At 42.6% G+C, this 19,450-nt stretch overlaps 1 protein-coding gene across 2 annotated transcripts; it reads right to left on the bottom strand.

Moving 5' to 3' along the window:
• Positions 1-216: 216 nt before the first annotated feature.
• On the bottom strand, positions 217-17,880 carry slc2a15a (solute carrier family 2 member 15a). Of its 2 annotated transcripts, XM_014154010.3 has the most exons (12): positions 17,517-17,880; positions 13,638-13,736; positions 7,508-7,668; positions 6,270-6,394; positions 5,853-5,998; positions 5,387-5,519; positions 4,973-5,160; positions 3,914-4,024; positions 3,515-3,616; positions 3,001-3,076; positions 1,518-1,645; positions 217-1,026 (listed from the first exon to the last, which is right to left on the bottom strand). In XM_014154010.3, exons 1-12 carry the CDS (start codon positions 17,574-17,576, stop codon positions 772-774), a joined length of 1,584 nt encoding a protein of 527 aa, XP_014009485.1. In that variant the 5' UTR covers positions 17,577-17,880; the 3' UTR covers positions 217-771. The 2 variants fall into 2 exon arrangements, with proteins under 2 accessions (XP_014009485.1, XP_082820853.1); XM_082964727.1 differs by lacking the exon at positions 17,517-17,880 and having other exon boundaries at positions 13,638-13,829.
• Positions 17,881-19,450: the final 1,570 nt, after the last annotated feature.

Raw genomic sequence — 19,450 nt, 5'->3', positions numbered from 1 at the left:
TTAACGGAACGTTCTCTAAAGTTGTGGGAACGTTTGTTGTTAGCTGGTATGTGCAATACATCTGCAGAGCTTGCCAGGGAAGTTAGATATGCTGCACAAGAACACTTGAAACAATACTGGTTGTAACATATCCCAAACAACCCCAAACCCCAAAAGTACATTATCAAAACGTATACATCATGTTTTTTGTGTTAAATTCTAATGACTAAAACAAAGTGAATGTCTCTCCTGAGATTTATTAGAGAATAAAAAGGATTGCTCTGACACAAGTATATAATTGATCATTTACATCATAAAGCTTTGCATATTATTACTTTGATAAAATATTTGAATGTACACAGTTCAAATACAGTGATATATTAGAAAATAAACTCTGGCTTTTGATAAAACCATACAGTATGTATAAAACACATCAAGCTACACCTTTCGGAGAAATGTACAGATCTGTCAGTCTTGATATAACCCACACACCCTTTAAATGACTGCAAAATAACAAAGGCCTGATTTGGAATAGGAAGGTAAAAGGCAAAAAGAAAGCATATGTGCAGTATATTTATGTGTACCTACAGTATGTGTGCATGTCTCTGTTACTGCATGATCTCAAAATCACAGCTTAAGTTATTCAGTACGACATGATATTGTATCCTACACTTCCCATCATTTTTTTGTGGCAGCCAATCCAGCTTTTTAACCTATCAATGGTCATACTGAAGGAAAAAAAAGCTATTTCTGAGTTTTGGGATGCAGCCAGCCTCTCTCTCAGAGCCACTATCAGGGGACAGAGGAGGAGCTGTCAAACTCCAGCGATCCATTCTCCAGGGTTCCGTATCCGTTCATCTTCCTCAGTTTGAGCTGGTCGAGATGGCCCAGGCACTGGGTCTCTGGCACCGCCTCCTTGGAGGCGAACATCTGGCTGATCTCCACAAACGTCTTGTTCTTGGTCTCGGGGATGACGAAGAACACAAAGGCCGCCACCGCCAGACACACGCAGCAGAACACCAGGTAGCAGTAGGACCCAGCGGACATCTGACACCAGGGAGGGAGGGATGGACGGATGGACAGACAGACACAGGGTTTTACGATTCTAATATTCATAGTGCTTGGCCCTGATTTGTGTTTTTTTTTTGCACAGGCATTGGTCCTGAGGAGCAAAAGGTGTTGGGAACCAACGCCATGTCAAGTAAAGCCACGTAAGGAAGAAGCAGCACCCTGCTGATTGCCAGGCAAAGTAGAATACCACCCCCGGGCAACACACATATACACGAAAGGCTGGAAGCAACACAGTGTCAGCTGCACTGCAGAGCCCCTGGAGCAGGCTAGGGGTTAAGTTCCATGCTCAAGGGCACAACGACAGTAGGTGGCACCTGAAGTTCTGATGCCAGCAACCCTGATGCTGCCATGTTAAGTAGGGGCACAGCCAGGTCAAGTTAATTGAGGGCAGAGGGCATATTATTAAGTGAGGACAGAGGCCATATGAAGTGAGGACAGATTAAGTGAGAGAAGAGGCAGTTGGTTACCTGTAGGAAGGGGAAGACGAAGCCCACTGTGAAGTTGGAAATCCAGTTGAGAGATCCTCCCACAGTGTAGGCTGCTGGGCGGTGAGACTGTTTAAACAGCTCTGCCGTTATCAGGAAAGGAACGCCCGCTACAATACATACACTGACCGTTAGTACACTGCGCACACACACACACACACACACACACACACACACACACACACACACACATTCAACCAATCATTTCAGTCCATATACAAACATAGACTTTGTAAATACACCGACAGGTAGAGTGATAAAGGGGCTTTAAGAAGAGCTCTTTATCTACTGTAGCTACATATCCAGAAAGTAAGGAAGGGGGTATACATAACAACTTCATGAGAATCAGTCATAACACCTTCATGAGTGTTGCAGTATAATTCATAACAAACTTCAACAGCATTCATACAGAGTTTTCAAAATAAAAGTCCCCCTGGAATAAAATGTTAATCTTCCAATTTATATTTTTTACTGTCATAGTACCCAAACCCCTGACACACTATTCACACACCAGGCTGTAGCAGTTTAGGGGTTAAATGAACTGCTTAAGGCCACAATAGCAGTAGGGGATGGCACCAGCCCTAGGTGCAGTATCTTTCAAATATATAAGCTAGCTGCGTTTGATTGAGCTTGCCTGGCGCAATGGAATCAATGGAACAGTCCCAAAAGTGTAAACCCGACCTGCCAATCTGGCACTCCAGGCAGGCTCAAGAAAACGTTCAGGCGAACTATTTAAACCCAGCTCTGGATGGCACCTGAGCAATTGTTTACCATTGTAATGTGTTAGTAAGCAATCTAATCCCGTTTGGTCACAAGTGATGAATATGCAACGCCTTGTGTTACTACACTGCTAATGACCCTTTGAATGAACATGAGCCCAGGCTGCCTTATTTGTGCATAATTATTCGTGCCTCATCATTGTGGGTGGCGGAGGAATAACACTTTTCGACTGATGAGGAGTTAGGCCCCCGATTCATTATTCATCTTGATTTGCTGTTGAGCGGCAGCATTCATCACCTTTCTGACCAATGAGGCATGATGAGGCCTAATTAAAGACAGGATCCTAGACCGAATGAGCCAATCCACTAAGGACCAGAGGGGGATGTAGTCGGTTATGTACATACATACGTCCCTCTACAGAACACTCTCTCATTTGTCTATCTTATAGGGGATAAAGACTTTATCATCATCACACACAGGCAGATAATCAGGAGGTGAGATCAAGGCCATTAGCTGCATTTACAAGCGCTCAACTTTGACCTCCAGAGGGCGCCATTTCAATACACACCAGGGGGTCGGAAACCAGCAAATCTGGCAACACACCCCGGTGTATCCTTGTGTGAAGCCTGGATGTGTGTTTGTGTGCGCGTGCCTGCATGTGCGCTCTCTGCTCAAATGAATGGAAAGTAAATTGATAATTGAAAGGGGAAGAGTAAGATAGAGTAAGTAGAAGAATGCAGCTCACCTGGCCCAATGCAGAAACCAGCGATGATACCGATCACACATCCAACACTGACATAACGCATGAATGGTAAGTGAACCTGTAAGCATAGTGTAGTGGAAGACATAAGACTCCATGACCTAACTTAGTCAGTATATTCCATTAGGAGATTTGTATTCTAGTTCGCCACATATCACTCTTAAATCTCCACCCGGTACAGCCAGAAGAGGACTGACCACACCTCGAAGCCTGGTTCCTCTCTAGGTTTCTTCCTATATGTTCCTGCCTTCTAGGGAGTTTTTCCCTATCCACTGTGATCCTGCCTCTGCATTGCTTGCTCTTTGGGGTTTCAGGCTGGGGATCTGTAAAGCTCTTTCTGACAACTGCTGAAAATGGCTTGATAAAATACATTTGATTGATTGATAAAATATACTAAAGTACTCTCTGTCCTATCAGAAGGATGGAATTAATATAGTAAAAACACAAATGCAGTGCACCCTACCTCCCACCCGCACACACACATACCACAAATACACACCTGTAGAACAAGGGAGAGAGTGATCCCAGCGCAGCAGAATCCCATGACTAGAAACCCCCCGATGATGAGTGGCCTCCTGCCCAGCTTCTCTATGGTAAAACACTACAGAGAGAGAGAGAGAGAGAGAGAGAGAGAGAGAGAGAGAGAGAGAGAGAGAGAGAGAGAGAGAGGGAGAGAGAGAGAGAGAGAGAGGGAGAGAGAGAGAGAGAGAGAGAGAGAGAGAGAGAGAGAGAGAGAGAGAGAGAGAGAGAGAGAGAGAGAGGGAGAGAGAAGGGGCAGAGAGAAACACGAGATACAAAGAGACAGAAAGCAACAAAACATGAATAACACAAGCATTAAAAGAGACAACTATGACAGGGCAAGCTTACAACCAATCCCATGTCTCCTCCATAGACTCACCCCGATGAGGCCGGCAATGATCTCGATGGCTCCTGTACCCACCGTAGTGTACTGGATCTCTGGGTCTGGGATGCCCGCGTTCTTAAAGATGTCGTTGGTATAGAACCAGAGCTACAATAGAGAAAGACACTTTTGAGCTTGAGGGGCATGGCCACAAGTGGGACAGCCTGGCACAGGTGGCACAGCATGGGCACAGAGTAACAGTGGACAACCACTCACATTCAATTCATTTCAATTTGGGGCTTTAGGGAGGTTAACCTTAGACAGGGGGGTAATCAGGATTCGGAGCAGTTGGAGGTAGTAAGAAACCAACACACACAAGTCTACACACCCATTTAACACACTCCTCTCTCCTGCTGCAGTCACAGAACAGTGTCAAGGCTTGCCACCGGTCACCTCCACTTAGCATACAGCTCACCTCTGGTATCTGCCTGATACCATCATCATCACCATCACCACCGTCTTCATCCTCACTACCTGTGTTTCAGAGCTGCCTCAAATAGATTGCCAAAGCTAATTAGCTGCTAAAAATACATTGCAGAGATGAGGCTGCTAATGAGTTCAGCTCTGATGGGTAAAATGTGCACTTGTTGGCCCCAGTGTCCTGGTAATCATTTGAATAATTAATGCATCTCAGTAGCATAATTCAGGAAGGGATTTAGCTAATCGTATTGCTGTTAAATGATGACTCGTAGTTTTGGGTTCTTCACCACATGATCACATGAGGCTTGTAAAAGATGAGGAATCATTCATTCTGCCCTTCAACTGAGCCTCTCGGTGTAGTGGGCCCGACTGTAATGGGTGAGAGGGGGAAGAAGGTGAGAGAGGGAGGAGCTCGGGGGGAAAGGGAGAAGAGGGCGAGAGAGGGATAAGAGGTGGAGTGTAGGAGAGAGAGAGGGTGAGCGAGTAAGGAAAGGACATGCGAATGGCAGAGAATGAGCAGGGTGTGACAGGGGTGAAAAGAGAGAGGTAGAGAGAGGAGTGCTAAAAAAGGAGTAACAGAGGGATAGAGATATGAGAAGGAGGGGAGCACCATAGCGTACAGCTGAGTAATCTTACAGCGTCTATACCGGACAGCTGCATGCCGATGTTGATGACCACCACACTGAGCAGCTGCCAGCGCACCAAAGGGTCCAGTATCAGTCGCCATACCGACACCGTCTCCACCGACGACAGAGAGCGCTGCTCCTCCTGCATCTCCTCGATCTCTGACTGAATGTTACACTTGGCCCGGTACCACTTCAACGCTGACGTAGGAAATAAAACAGGAAGTTACACTTCAACCAGGCAATGACAATGCTTTTGGTATCAAATGAAAATGAAATATGACTCGAACTTTGTTATTGATGGTTAACTAAATGGTTTGACACATGACGACAACATTGCCACAGGAAATAAGCATAGCCCTGAGGTTACACTATTCACACACTTAGTATGTGTCCCTGTCTCAATGGCGTCGTCTAGCATGCTGACCTATAATGGTGGCGTGGACATTGTGCTTCTCAATCAGCAGGTATCGTGGACTCTCCGGAAACCATGGCAACAGCATCAGCTGGATGAAGGTGGGTATCACTACCAGAGAGAGAAACAGGGGCCAGTGATCCTCCTGTAACCATGAGAAAACAACTCACAATCATCACCTACACGACGTTCAGCTGTACACCAGTGGAGGCTGCTGAGGGGAGGACGGCTCATAATAATGTCCGGAACGGTGCAAATTGAATGGCATGGAAACCATGTGTTTGATGTATTTGATACCATTCCACTCCGCTCCAGCCATTACCACGAGCCCGCCATCCCCAATTAAGGTGCATCTGACCTCCTGTGCTGTACACACATAACCCCAAAAACGCAACACGCAAACCATTGAAAATGAATCCATCTCTAAACTGATGAACGCCAAGTGTAAAGCTTTTCCTGGAAATGGTATTTGGCGTACCTTCCCCAGAATTTCATGTAGACCCAGGATCTGGGCCGAGAAGACCCCAGCACAAATGAAGAGGCTGGGCACGAGCCCCAGGAAACCACGCAGGTTCTTAGGAGCTATCTCCCCCAGGTACATGGGCACCACACTCAGAGAGATACCTTCACAACACAACGGTGACGGCGTGGACGTTTTTTCACCGACCAAATTCAAGAAAAGAAACAACAGTGAGCAAACATTCACTTTCTTGTTATTGCTTTCTTCATAACCTTGCCCATCTACCGTGCCACGTTTATACCATATGTATACATTCCTGACTGATTAAACCGTGACTCATTCCTGAACCTTGACCCTTATCCTATAACCTTAACTCTAACTCTCAACCCTGAACCTTACCCTTCTCACTGAGTGGACACGCTGACGTGTTCGTACCTGAGTGGATCCCTGTGACGAAGCGGCCAAAGATGACCATCTCTGGGGAGCCACAGATCCTGCTGAAGCCCATGAGAGATCCAGCGATGAACACCAATACCGTCGAGTTCACCACTGTGCCTTTCCTACACGCACACGCACGCACACACACCACACACGCACACACACATTATGGTTGGCTCTGTCCACCATTAAAAGGTGTAGATTATAAGAACTAGCTAATTAATGTACCAATGTATGAAGCGGTGCATAAAAGCATGTGGGCCAGAGGCAATAGCAGGTGCACCTTCATTACTTCTATGACAGAGTAGTAAAGTCTCCCCCTGATATACAGTCAGGGAGGGCATTTTGAGTTCTGATCGCCCATAAAACACCGTTGGGTGATGAAACTGATCAGCTCATAACTGGGCTCGTAAATTGTTCTCTTTCATTTGCATGTAAATGTCCAGTCAGATCACGTGAGTCCTTTAGATAAATGAGATCTAAGCCTGCACTGAATACAAAACACTCTTTAGAGAGCTGGCAAGAGGGGACAGAGATTGCACCGACTGCACTCCAAAGGGTATAGGGGACAGAGAGTGTGCACTTTAAAGGGTAGAGGGAACAGAACGAGTGTAGCACATTGGGTAGCTCGTACAAAGAGTTTAAACTCTAAATGGCAGTGTAACTAAACACTATGCACTCTGAAAGGCAGACAGGATGAACAGTGTGCACTCTGAAGGGCAGAAGAGAGCAAAGGAGGGAGGGCATGGTCATCCCTGGGGTCAGAGGGCAGAAGGTCACTCAGGGGTGATAGATGAAGGCGCTGCTCTAATGCCCTCAGTTGTGTGCATGTGCGTGCGAGTGTGCGTGGGCGTGTGTGCGTGTGTGGGGGGCGTGTGTGTGTGTGTGTGTGTGTGTGTGTGTGTGTGTGTGTGTGTGTGTGTGTGGGGGGGAGACTAGCTCAGAATGCCAGGCAGGGTGGCAGGGTAGCAGGGTGGCAGTGCCCAGAGCTCCAGATGCTGCATTGCATCTCTGAGGCTGTTCATGTCAGCTGGCCAACAGCCACCCTGCAGCCACAGTGTCTGGAGGTCTCAGGCATTGGCCTAAACCAAAACAAAGGTCTTCAAAGGACAGAACTTTCCAAATCTCTACAGATGAACACTGACTCGAATGGGGAGCAGAGAATATTGTGTAAAACCTGTATAGGAGTGTGTGTCACTGGGAGTGTGTGTATGGGGAGCGTGTGAGGGTCTCACCTGCCGAACCTGGTGACGAGCATGCCCACCATGAGGGATCCCAGTAGACCCCCAATGGCAAAGACAGACACGGTGAGAGAGTACATGAGGGTCAGAGCCTCCCCATCCAGCCCCGTACCATTACGGCTCACTGACGTCCTGTTGTAGAAGTCTTTAATGTACTGTGGGAAAGAGAGAAACAGGGAGAGAGAGCGAGAGAAACAAAGAAGGGAGAGAGGAATGGGAACCATATATCAGTATTACTACTGTTAATCACTATGATTTATTTCATGTGTTCCTGTGCTCTTGCTTTGCCAGTGTAAGATACCTATCAAGCCAATAGAGCTCATTGAGTAGAATTAAATTGAGAGGGGCAAAGAGATGTTATCACATAAACTTTGTGTGACACAATTCAAATGACTGTATGACACACAGTATGCCATAAACCATACAATGTGTTACATAATGTCACCAAGTGTCACGATTTCCGCCGGAGTCGGTCCCTCTCCTTGTCCGAGCGACGTCACCGGCCTCCTAGCCATCGCCGATCCACTTTTCATTTTCCATTTGTTTTGTCTTAGTTTTTTACACACCTGGTTTCAATTCCCCCATTACATGTTCATTATTTAACCCTCTGGTTTCCCCCATGTTTGTGTGCGTGTTTGTTTTATTGTAAGGCTGTATCTGACGGCTGGTATATTGTTACCGGGTTTTGATATTACGCCCGTTTATTTCGTGGTACCGGTATTTTTCCAGCACCATAGTATTGTGTTTATACTGGTGTTTTTTCTTGTATTAAATACCTTGTCCACGCATCTCAGCTCTCCTGAGCCTGACTCCTTTCACCAATTACCCACAGCCTTGACACTATGACCTCAATTTGTTACCAGCATCAAACTGTACAAAACACTATCCAACTATCATTCTTACATTCCCAAAATGCCAAAGCCAATGAGAAAGCCCCACTTACATTTAATCCATCTCTATCTGGCCAATGAGAGCCTATAGAGGGGAACGCAGAATCACAACCAAACTGGGAGTCCTTGTCATGTGGCCCATGCCTCTCCTCTCTCCCTGGCATTTTCAGGTCACAGACCAGGACTAATTCAATTCCACTGCTATGTCCTTTTTTTTTTTACCTTAACCTCTTAATCTACAGTGTGGCCAATTCAGGATCAATTCAACCACTCACAGACTCAGGCGAGGAACGGTGAGAAAGGAAGAGACCTTGCACTGTGTGTGTGTGTGTGTGTGTGTGTGTGTGTGCGTGCGTGCGTGCGTGCGTGTGCATTCTGATGATAGTAATCGGACCTTAGTGTATTTCAAACATACAAACAGAAACATTTTGGTCATGCTCTACTTCACAGTTCACTTGACTAGGTATTAAAGCAATAGATCTGGTGGCAGTGTTGCAACCATATCTCTACAGTTCCAACGATAGAATTGGAACGTACAACTGTTGGCTAAGCTTTACTTTACAGTCCAGCTGTTAACCTAACATTTTACTGCAGTGGTCTAAATCAGGGTCACACAGAGTCTTTCTTGGTAGTCTTAAACAAATGTACTTTGGGATGAAAGGTTTACACCTCACACACATGGTAATAGTCTTAAAATAAGAAGACACCTTTACCATGTCAGATATAGAGTTGAAATGTATTCCATTTTTGAGTTTGTATCCCAATAATACACTTTATATACACTGAGTGTACAAAACACCTTCCTAATATTGGGTTGCAACCCCCCCCCCCCCCTATTCACCCTCTGAATGGCACACCTACACAATACATGTCTCAATTGTCTCGAGGCTTAAAAATCCTTCTTTAACAAGTGACATCAATAAGGGATCATAGCTTTTACCTGGATTGGCCTGGTCGCTCTATGTCATGGAAAGAGCAGGTGTCTTACATGTTTTATACACTCTGTGTGTATCACAGAAGACTGAAATATAACAAAACGGTTGACATAGAAACATGTTTATTATTTAGGAAATTAGGAAACGTTTTAATAACATTCCACCCATGAGCCCACTAGAGAGTGATTTGGTCATTTAACTGCAATTCAAAAACACATGGTAAAATTGTAATTACACTGTCTATCCTTAAACGTGTAACGGAGTGTTCTGATGGGTGTTAAAACATAGGAACCCCGTGTAGAACAGCATGAAATTTCAACATAAGATTGACTTACAGTACCAGTCAAAAGTTTGGACACACCTACTCATTCAAGGGTTTTCTTTATTTTTACTATTTTCTACATTGTAGAATAACAGTGAAGACATCTAAACTATGAAATAACACATGGACTCATGTAGTAACCATAAAAGTGTTAAACAAATCAAAATATATTTTATATTTGAGATTCTTCAAAGTAGCCACCCTTTGCCTTGATGACAGCTTTGCGCTCTCTCAACCAGCTTCATGAGGTAGTCACCTGGAATGAATTTCAATTAACAGGTGTGCCTTGTTAAAAGTTAATTTGTGCAATTTCTTTCCTTCTTAATGCATTTGAGCCAATCAGTTGTGTTGTGACAAGGTAGGGGTGGTATACAGAAGATAGCCATATTTGGTAAAAGACCAAGTCCATGTTATGGCAAGAACAGCTCAAATAAGCAAAGAGAAATGACAGTCCATCCTTACTTAAAGACATGAAGGTCAGTAAATCCGGAAAACCCATCAAGCGCTATGATGAAACTGGCTCTCATGAGGACCGCCACAGGAAAGGCGGTCTGCTGCAGAGGATAAGTTCATTAGAGGTACCAGCCTCAGAAATTGCAGCCCAAATAAATGCTTCACAGAGTTCAAGTAACAGACACATCTCAACATCAACTGTTCAGAGGAGACTGCAGGAATCAGGCCTTCATGGTCGAATTGCTGCAAAGAAATGGAAGTAGAGACTTGCTTGGGCCAAGAAACATAAGCAATGGGCATTAGACCAGTGGAAATCTTTCTTTTGAGATTTTTGGTTCCAACCTCTGTGTCTTTGTGAGATGCAGAGTAGGTGAACGGATGATCTACGCATGTGTGGTTCCTACCATGAAGCATGGAGGAGGAGGTGTAATGGTGTGGGGGTGCTTTGCTGGTGACACTGTCTGTGATTTATTTAGAATTCAAGGCACACTTAACCAGCATGGCAACCACAGCATTCTGCAGCGATACGCCATCCAATCTGGTTTGCGCTTAGTGGGACTATCATTTGTTTTTCAATTGGACAATGACCCAAAACACACCTCCAGGCTGTGTAAGGGCTATTTGACCAAGAAGGAGAGTGATGGAGTGCGGCATCATATGACCTGGTCTCCACAATCACCCGACCTCAACCCAATTGAGATGGTTTGGGATGAGTTGGACCGCAGAGTGAAGGAAAAGTAGCCAACAAGTACTCAGCATATGTCGGAACTCCTTCAAGACTGTTGGAAAAGCATTCCAGGTGAAGCTGGTTGAGAGAATGCCAAGAGTGTACAAAGCTGTCGTCAAGGCAAAGGGTGCTTACTTTGAAGAATCTCAAAGGTAAAAATATATTTTGATTTGTTTAACACTTTTTTGGTAACTACATGATTCCATATGTGTTATTTCATAGTTTTGATGTGTTCACTATTATTCTACAATGTAGAAAATAGTAAAAATAAAGAAAAAACCTTGAATGAGTAGGTGTGTCCAAACGTTTGACTGGTACTGTACATGGGAATTGATCCACAAATTATAATCTCGCTCGTTTCTAGTGGCTAGTTTAAAAAAGAACAGTGTGGGTTGCAGTCACTCCTTGTCCATAGACTACTTTCAAAGTAAGATAACAAATATTTGTATATGTAAATTTATGTAAATATTATTTGACAGTTCTGCTATTTACCTAGTATTATGTCTTAGCAAATACTGCACCAGCCAACACCAATTGAAACAAGAATACAAAGCAAGCATTTTACTGCTCCAAACCCCAACAGTCAACACCGGTAACCAGTGGCCTGTATTTGGGCTAAAGGGACAAAGAGACAATACCCAATAACCCCAACAGTGACACTATAGCGGTGGGATAAAATTAGCATTAGCTTTGGGCTGTAGAATACAGGTAGCATTATCTTTATGCTGTAGGATATATTTGGCATTAGCTTTGGAGAGATTGGTTCTACAGTCATTCCAACTGCATGGCCTCAACTGCATTCCTTCTGATAAAGAGCAGCCTGGTTCCTCATTCAATCCACATTCCTGATGACAACAAACCCTTCACAGATGCACACACAGTTTAACCTATCTCACACTGACAAATCATTTTCATTTTAACTATCAGTGTAAAAATGGAGGCTAAGCATCACAGACTTTCACATTTTTTTCTGTGAAAGCATGGACTCATCATGGTGAGCAATATTAGATACAGCATTGGGGGTCTCACTCTGATGTACATGAGGGTAAGAGCATAAAAGATACAGTGCATTCGGTAAGTATTCAGACCCCTTGACTTTTCCCGCATTTTGTTACGTTACAGCCTTATTCTAAATGGATTAAATTGTATCTTTCCCCCAATAATCTACACACAATAGCCCATAATGACAAAGCAAAAACAGGTTATAAGAAGTTTTTGCAAGTTTATAAAAAAATAAAAAACTGAAATATCACATTTACATAAGAATTCAGACCCTTTAGTCAGTACTTTGTTGAAGCCCCTTTGGCAGCGATTACAGCCTTGAGTCTTCTTGGGTATGACGCTACAAGCTTGGCACATCTTTATTTGGGGAGTTTCTCCCATTCTTCTCTGCAGATCCTCTCAAAGTCTGTTAAATTGGATGGGGAGGGTCACGGCAAAGCTATTTTCAGGTCTCTCCAGAGATGTTCGATCAGGTTCAAGTCCGGGCTTTAGCTAACTCAAGGACATTCAGAGACTTGTCTCTAAGCCACTCCTACGTTGTGTTGGCTGTGTGCATAGGGTCGTTGTCCAGTTGGAAGGTGAACCTTCGCCCCAATCTGAGGTCCTGAGCACTCTGGAGCAGGTTTTCATCAAGGATCTCTCTGTACTTTGCTCCGTTCATCTTTCCCTCGACCCTGACTAGTCTCCCGGTCCCTGCCGCTGAAAAGAGTTCAATCTTGGTTTCATCAGACCAGAGAATCTTGTTCTTCATGGTCTGAGAGTCTTTAGGTGCCTTTTGGCACACTCCAAACGGGCTGTCATTTACCTTTTACTGAGGAGTGGCTTCCGTCTGGCCACTCTACCATAATGGCCTGATTGGTGGAGTGCTGCAGAGATGGTTGTCCTTCTGGAAGGTTCTCCCATCTCCACCGAAGAACTCTGGAGCCCTTCTCTTGCTCAGTTTGGCCGGGCAGCCAGCTCTAGGAAGAGTATTGGTGGTTCCAAACTCCTTCCATTTAAGAATGATGGAGGCGATTGTGTTCTTCAATGCTGCAGATATGTTTTGGTACCCTTCACCAGATCTGTGCCTTGACACAATCCTGTCTCGGAGCTTTATGGACTATTCCTTTCGACCTCATGGCTTGGTTTTTGCTCTGACATGCACTGTCAACTGTGGGACCTTATATAGACAGGTGTGTGCCTTTCCAAATCATGTCCTATCAATTGAATTTACCACAGGTGGACTCCAATCAAGTTGTAGAAACATCTCAAGGATCATCAATGGAAACAGGATGCACCTGAGCTCAATGTCGAATCTCATAGCAAAGGGTCTGAATACTTATGTAAATAAGGTATTTGTGTTTTTTATTTTGAATACATTTGCAAACATTTCTAAAATCCTGTTTTCGCTTGGTCATTATGGTGTATTGTGTGTAGATTGATGAGGAAAAAAATTGATATGACCCTTTTTAGAATAAGGCTGTAACGTAACAAAATGTGGAAAAGTCAAAGGGTCTGAATACTTCCCAAATGCACTGTATATGTGAGATGTATACTCATTATTCAAACTTCATAAATCAAATTGATGTCTGTGGGACACAGCCCATAGTCACATAGTCAATAGTGTAGACTGGTGAAAGTAAACTGAATTCTAAATTTAAATTTAACTTCAACGATCAAGCAAATCTCCGTTTACATCAACAATACATGATTTGGGTGAGATTCCGGGTTCCACAAGTAAGGAGTTGGCCGCAGCAGAGTATTCAATACATGAAAGTACAATGCAGATAATATGAGTGTAGTTCAATGGCCTTACCACTGCAGGGGAGTTGACCACTGCCAGGTTGTAGCCATAGAGCATGGAGCTCCCAAAGGAGGTGAGGAACGCTACTGCCAACAAAGATGAAGTCAGGTGCTGCAGAGAGAGAGAGAGAAAGGGATGAAGGGAGATTATCTCAGAGAAAATGTGTACAGTAAACTTGTCATAAACCAACATCTAATGTTTTATTATTTGGTTTGTACTCCAGCCTTTGCTCTTGAGGAGTTAATTTCGTCTGTTATTTACAGTCAAAGGTTTAAGATTTGTGTGAATATGAATGAGGGTCAAAGTTGTCTTTACTGTTGGGCTCTCATTCATCTCTTCTATGGCCTTTAGTTTGGAGGAATCCATGGGTCTGAGGAACTGTTGGTATAAGCCACATTAACCTTTAACATGTTAATTATTTGACTGTATCTGGTGGAGAATCTGGAGAATCTACACACACACACACACACACACACACACACACACACACACACACACACACACACACACACACACACACACACACACACACACACACACACACACACACACACACACACACACACACACACACACACACACACAACAGGGTATTACTATACGTGTGAGGACTTTTTGGGGACCAACAATTGGTCCTATTCAAAATCCTATTTTCCCTAACCCTAACCCTAACCCTAACCCTAACCTTAACCCCTAACTCTATATTCTAACCGTAACTCCAAACCTTAAGCCTAAAATAGCCTTTTTCCATGTGAGGACAGGCCAAATGTCCCCACTTGAACACAGTGATGATTATTATTGGGATACTGATTTTTCTTCAGGAAGCTACAAAACACCATGAATATATTTGGGCCAATCTCATGTGGAAATGCCAATATACATGTTATTCCTCAGCCTGGTCTCATAGACTAGACGTATTATAGTAAAAGTAAATTAGTATGATATGTTATGTTTGGTACGGTTACATACACTCTTAGAAAAAAGGGTTCCAAAACGGTTCTTCCGCTGTCCCCATACGAGAACTCTTTTTGGTTCTAGGTAGAACCATTTTTGGTTCCAGGTAGAACCCCTTTGGGTTCCATGTAAGGAATTCAAATGGGTTCTACCCGGAACCAAAAAGGGTTGTTCAAAGGGTCTCCAATGGGGACTGCCGAAGAACCCTTTTAGGTTCTAGATAGCACTTTTTTTCTAAGAGTGTAAGACAGAAGGTTACGTCTGGCAACCTAAAGGTTGCGTGTTCACATCTCTTCACGGACAACTTTAGCATTTGAGCTAATTAGCACATGTTCAACTACTTACAACTTTTTAGCTACTTCACAATTACTTAGCATGTTAGCTAACCTTTCCCCTAACCTTAACGCTTTTGGCTAACCCTTCCCCTTACCCTAACCATAACCCTTTAACCTAACTTCTAACCTTAACCCTAACCCCTAGCCTAGCTAACGATAGTCAGCTAGCTAACATTAGCATTAGCTACCTAACTACCTAGCTAACATTAGCCACAACAAATTGGAATTCGTAACACATCATACGTTTTGCAAATTCTTAACATATTGTACATTTCGTAAATTTGTAACATATCATACGAATTGTAATTCGTAATATATCATCCGAAATGGATGATGAACATCCACAAATGAATACATATCATACGAAATGTAACATATTATACTAATGGAGAGAATCAGATTTACGTTGAGTATAATACGAAATACTCTTAGACCAGTTTGCATTAGTCAGAAGTTGGGGCCAGATGCCCATCCTACAGTTGAAGTCGGAAGTTTACAAACACCTTAGCCAAATACATTTAAACTCAGTTTATCACAATTCCTGACATTTAATCCTAGTAAAAATTCCCTGTTTTAGGTCAGTTAGGATCACCACTTTATTTTAAGAATGTGAAATGTCAGAATAATAGTAGAGAGAATGATTTATTTCAGCTTTTATTTCTTTCATCACATTCCCAGTGGGTCAGAAGTGTACATACACTGAATTAGTATTTGGTAGCATTGCCTATAAATTGTTTAACTTGGGTCAAATGTTTCGGGTAGCCTTCCACAAGCTTCCCACAATAATTTGGGTGAATTTTGGCCCATTCCTCCTGACAGAGCTGGTGTAACTGAGTCAGGTTTGTAGGCCTCCTTGCTCGCACACACTTTTTCAGTTCTGCCCACAGATTTTCTATAGGATTAAGGTCAGGGCTTTGTGATAGCCACTCCAATACCTTGACTTTGTTGTCCTTAAGCCATTTTGCCACAACTTTGGAAATATGCTTTGGGTCATTGTTCATTTGGAAGACCCGTTTGCAACCAAGCTTTAACTTCCTGACTGATGTCTTGAGATGTTGCTTCAATATATCCACATAATTTTCCTGCCTCATGATGCCATCTATTTTGTGAAGTGCACCAGTCCCTCCTGCAGCAAAGCACCCCCACAACATGATGCTGCCACCCCCGTGCTTCAAGGTTGGGATGGTTTTCTTCGGCTTGCAAGCCTCCCCCTTTTTCCTCCAAACATAACGATGGTCATTATGACCAAACAGTTATTTTTTTGTTTCATCAGACCAGAGGACATTTCTCCAAAAGTACGATCTTTGTCCCCATGTGCAGTTGCAAACCATAGTCTGGCTTTTTTATGGCGGTTTTGTAGCAGTGGCTAGTTCCTTGCTGAGCGGCCTTTCAGGTTATGTCGATAGAGGACTCGTTTTACTGTGGATACAGATACTTTTGTACCTGTTTCCTCCAGCATCTTCACAAGGTCCTTTGCTGTTGTTCTGGGATTGATTTTAATTTTTCTGCCAAAGCCATGACATAATTTTCTGGAATTTTCCAAGCTGTTTAAAGGCACAGTCAATTTAGTGTATGTAAACTTCTGACCCACTTGAATTGTGATACAGTGAATTATAAGTTCAATAATCTGTCTGTAAACAACTATTGGAAAAATGACTTGTGTCATGCACAAAGTATACTCCAAACCGACTTGCCAAAAGTATAGTTTGTTAACAAGAAATTTGTGGAGTGGTTGAAAAACTCGTTTTAATGAGTTTAACCGACTTTAACTGTATGTATACATTACCTTTCTTACTATAATAGTCTAATGGAGACTAAGATTAGTTGAAATGCTTTCTAACAAGTTGTGATGAAGTGGAATGGATAGGAGAAAGCACAGGGGCTCAAGCCACAGTTCAGAATAGAACAGTAACGTTCAATCAGCAGTCAGGAAGTGTGACTGTACTCTGGCCCAGAACCATTGGAACGCAGTGCACGATGGAGGTGGACTTCACCCAGGTCAGGTCAGGGAACTTAATTTGGGCACTAAGTGGTCAGATGCAGTCACTTATAGGCCCACCGCACACACGTGAGAAAGGTTGTGTAGACTAGACATTGTCTTGTGACATGTAATGAGTGCTAACCTCCTCTTCGGAGGACAGAGGCATGATGTTTAAGTAAAGATAAAGTATTTACTTGTCAGTCATAATATGGGTTCTAACGTTACTATGTAAAAGAAAAACAAGTTTAGGTGCATCTAGCCTATCGCTGACAGTGATTGCTCATGTAACATTTAGGCGCCTATGTTCGTACAGAGCAATGCCAATTTACAGATGTCAATATGTCAGTCATATTTTAATTCAATATAGTGTAGCGCGACCCTGTGTTCATATGCGCAGGTATCGACTGTCACTTGGACATGCTTTTGTGGCAGTCGATGCCGCGCTTATAAACACAGGGTCGCTACAATAAATATGGAACATTGTTTATAACAAGTTTATTAATAGAGTATTGCATCCAAGATAGGACATTAGGTAAAGAATGTGAACTTTTATGAATGACATATCAAAATCAAACAGAATAGCAGGTCATTTACAAAAACAAACTTGCATGAAAATCTTACCGACGTTATTTTCCCTGGTGGCGTTATTAAAACTTCTTCAGCCATGTATGAATCTTTCATAAAATATTTCCTCTTTAACTTTCGGCGGTAGGAAAAGAAAGATGCTCGAACTACTTTTTTCTTAAAGCTACCGGCATCACAGCAAAACTCATTTTGAGAAGACAGGCGTGGTCATAGTTGAGACTAAAAAACAACGCAGTTGCAGGTTATAGGGTCGCCTTTTTTGTTAATCTATAGCGTGTCGGCCCTTTCCTTCGGGTAGTGATGCCCTCCGCTCTGGTTAAAAAGTAGGCTAGAGACCAGTGTCATCACATGATGGCGAACAACGTGATGCCTAGAGAAAGACATGGTGAAATCAATTAGCTAAGTGAATTTACAAAGCCCGAGTACTACAGCAGACTGGGAGAGAGGGGGGAGGCTACTTATAGACCCAACCGTGAGTTACAGTAGTAGCTGACAAATATGAGGACAGCACTCAAAACTGATAAGCTTCCTGTCTCCTGTTAGCACTAGGCCTAACTATGTTATAATAAAAGCCACATGCCTATTACTACGAAGGCCAAATAACAGTCACACTAATAGATCACATCCCACACCTACTCATTCAAGGGTTTTTCCTTTATTTTCAGTCTTTTCTATATTGTAGAATAATAGTGAAGATATCAAAACTATGAAATAACACATATGGAATCATGTAGTAACCAAAAAACAAATCTAAATATATTTTATATTTGAGATTCTTCAAAGTAGCCACCCTTTGCCTTGTTGACAGCTTTGCACATTATCTGCATTAATACACAATCAAAGGTTAATACATAATCAATTAATACACAATTAAAGGTTCTGAACATAAGACAGGGAGCATTACAAGTGTTCTCAGTTTTTAGTTTTGTACTAAGAGTTTTAAAAATGTACAACTTATATTTGAAATTTGCGCCAAAGTGATATTGTTTTTTAAAATGTATAATTTGAGAAGTAGGTTTTTTGAAAAGTATGATATTATGTCTTACCATTGTCTGACCAATGTCCTTGAGCAATATGAGACAGGAGATATTGTGTGAGTTTGGAGGCAAATCTGTGCAAAAAGAGACATATATTTCAGATAAATTCTATCTAAATGTGTAATGATGAGTAGGCTTCTGAAAAACACTAGACTCAACCATCTTTTATATTTTATTAAGTGGCGGTCTGTTTGTGGTAAAAATGTCAACTCCTTGTCACTCAAAATAAACATTAAATACAGTCAGTTTGATGACATTTACCCAGAAGGCACTGGACACTGGACACATTCCAGTGTCCATAGTAGTGTACCACTTACAGTAAGTACCCCAATACATTGTAAGTGGTGTATTGTGAAGATATTGGAACAAAGCCACTGTATTGCTGCTCAAAACTTAATCAACATCCTATGATTTTGATTTCCAAAATAAACCATATCTATGTTATTATGTGGTTTAGCATGAGTGAAAGCAGGATGGATGTAAAAGTTATGATCTGTCATGTCCACAAAAAACTTCTGTACATTATATCTGAAAGGCTATCTCATGCACACGCTCAAACACAGTGGTCATATGTCTCCAATCTACCACGTCATGCAGTTTTGGAAAAAAATCAATTATGAATTTACATAATACTCCATTCATAGAGTCAGAGACAGCCCCCATACTGTACTTCCCAATACTTCCCACCGGAGTGGCCTCATACAAGAGTTGGGCAATAAGGACGAAAATCCATAATGTGATACATTTGCTGAATTGATGCAATAATGCTAAATAGAACGATAGGTTTATAACATTAATGTGCACCACAGTTTTCTTTATTATTATCCTTTAAACTAGGGGAGAGCCGGGATGAAAGTAACACGGGGCGAAAGTAACACGCCTATTTTTTCAGATAAGACAGTAGCTAGAATGACATAATGAAGTCAGCACTTT

This window comes from Salmo salar, chromosome 18, assembly GCF_965601325.2.
Source record: "Salmo salar chromosome 18, fSalSal1, whole genome shotgun sequence".
Taxonomy (NCBI): domain Eukaryota; kingdom Metazoa; phylum Chordata; class Actinopteri; order Salmoniformes; family Salmonidae; genus Salmo; species Salmo salar.
This window is presented reverse-complemented; position numbering and strand designations above follow the sequence as displayed.

What these genes read in the sequence shown, in the direction of transcription:
- slc2a15a (XM_082964727.1), bottom strand. Translation starts at nt 13,817, where the DNA reads ATGTTGGTTTATGACAAGTTTACTGTACACATTTTCTCTGAGATAATC. An exon ending in CTCGTCACCAGGTTCGGCAG is followed by an intron (nt 6,395 to 7,507) that starts GTGAGACCCTCA and finishes GTGTGCGTGTAG; the next exon opens with GAAAGGCACAGTGGTGAACT. An exon ending in AGCTGTCCGGTATAGACGCT is followed by an intron (nt 4,025 to 4,972) that starts GTAAGATTACTC and finishes TCTCTATTGTAG; the next exon opens with CTCTGGTTCTATACCAACGA.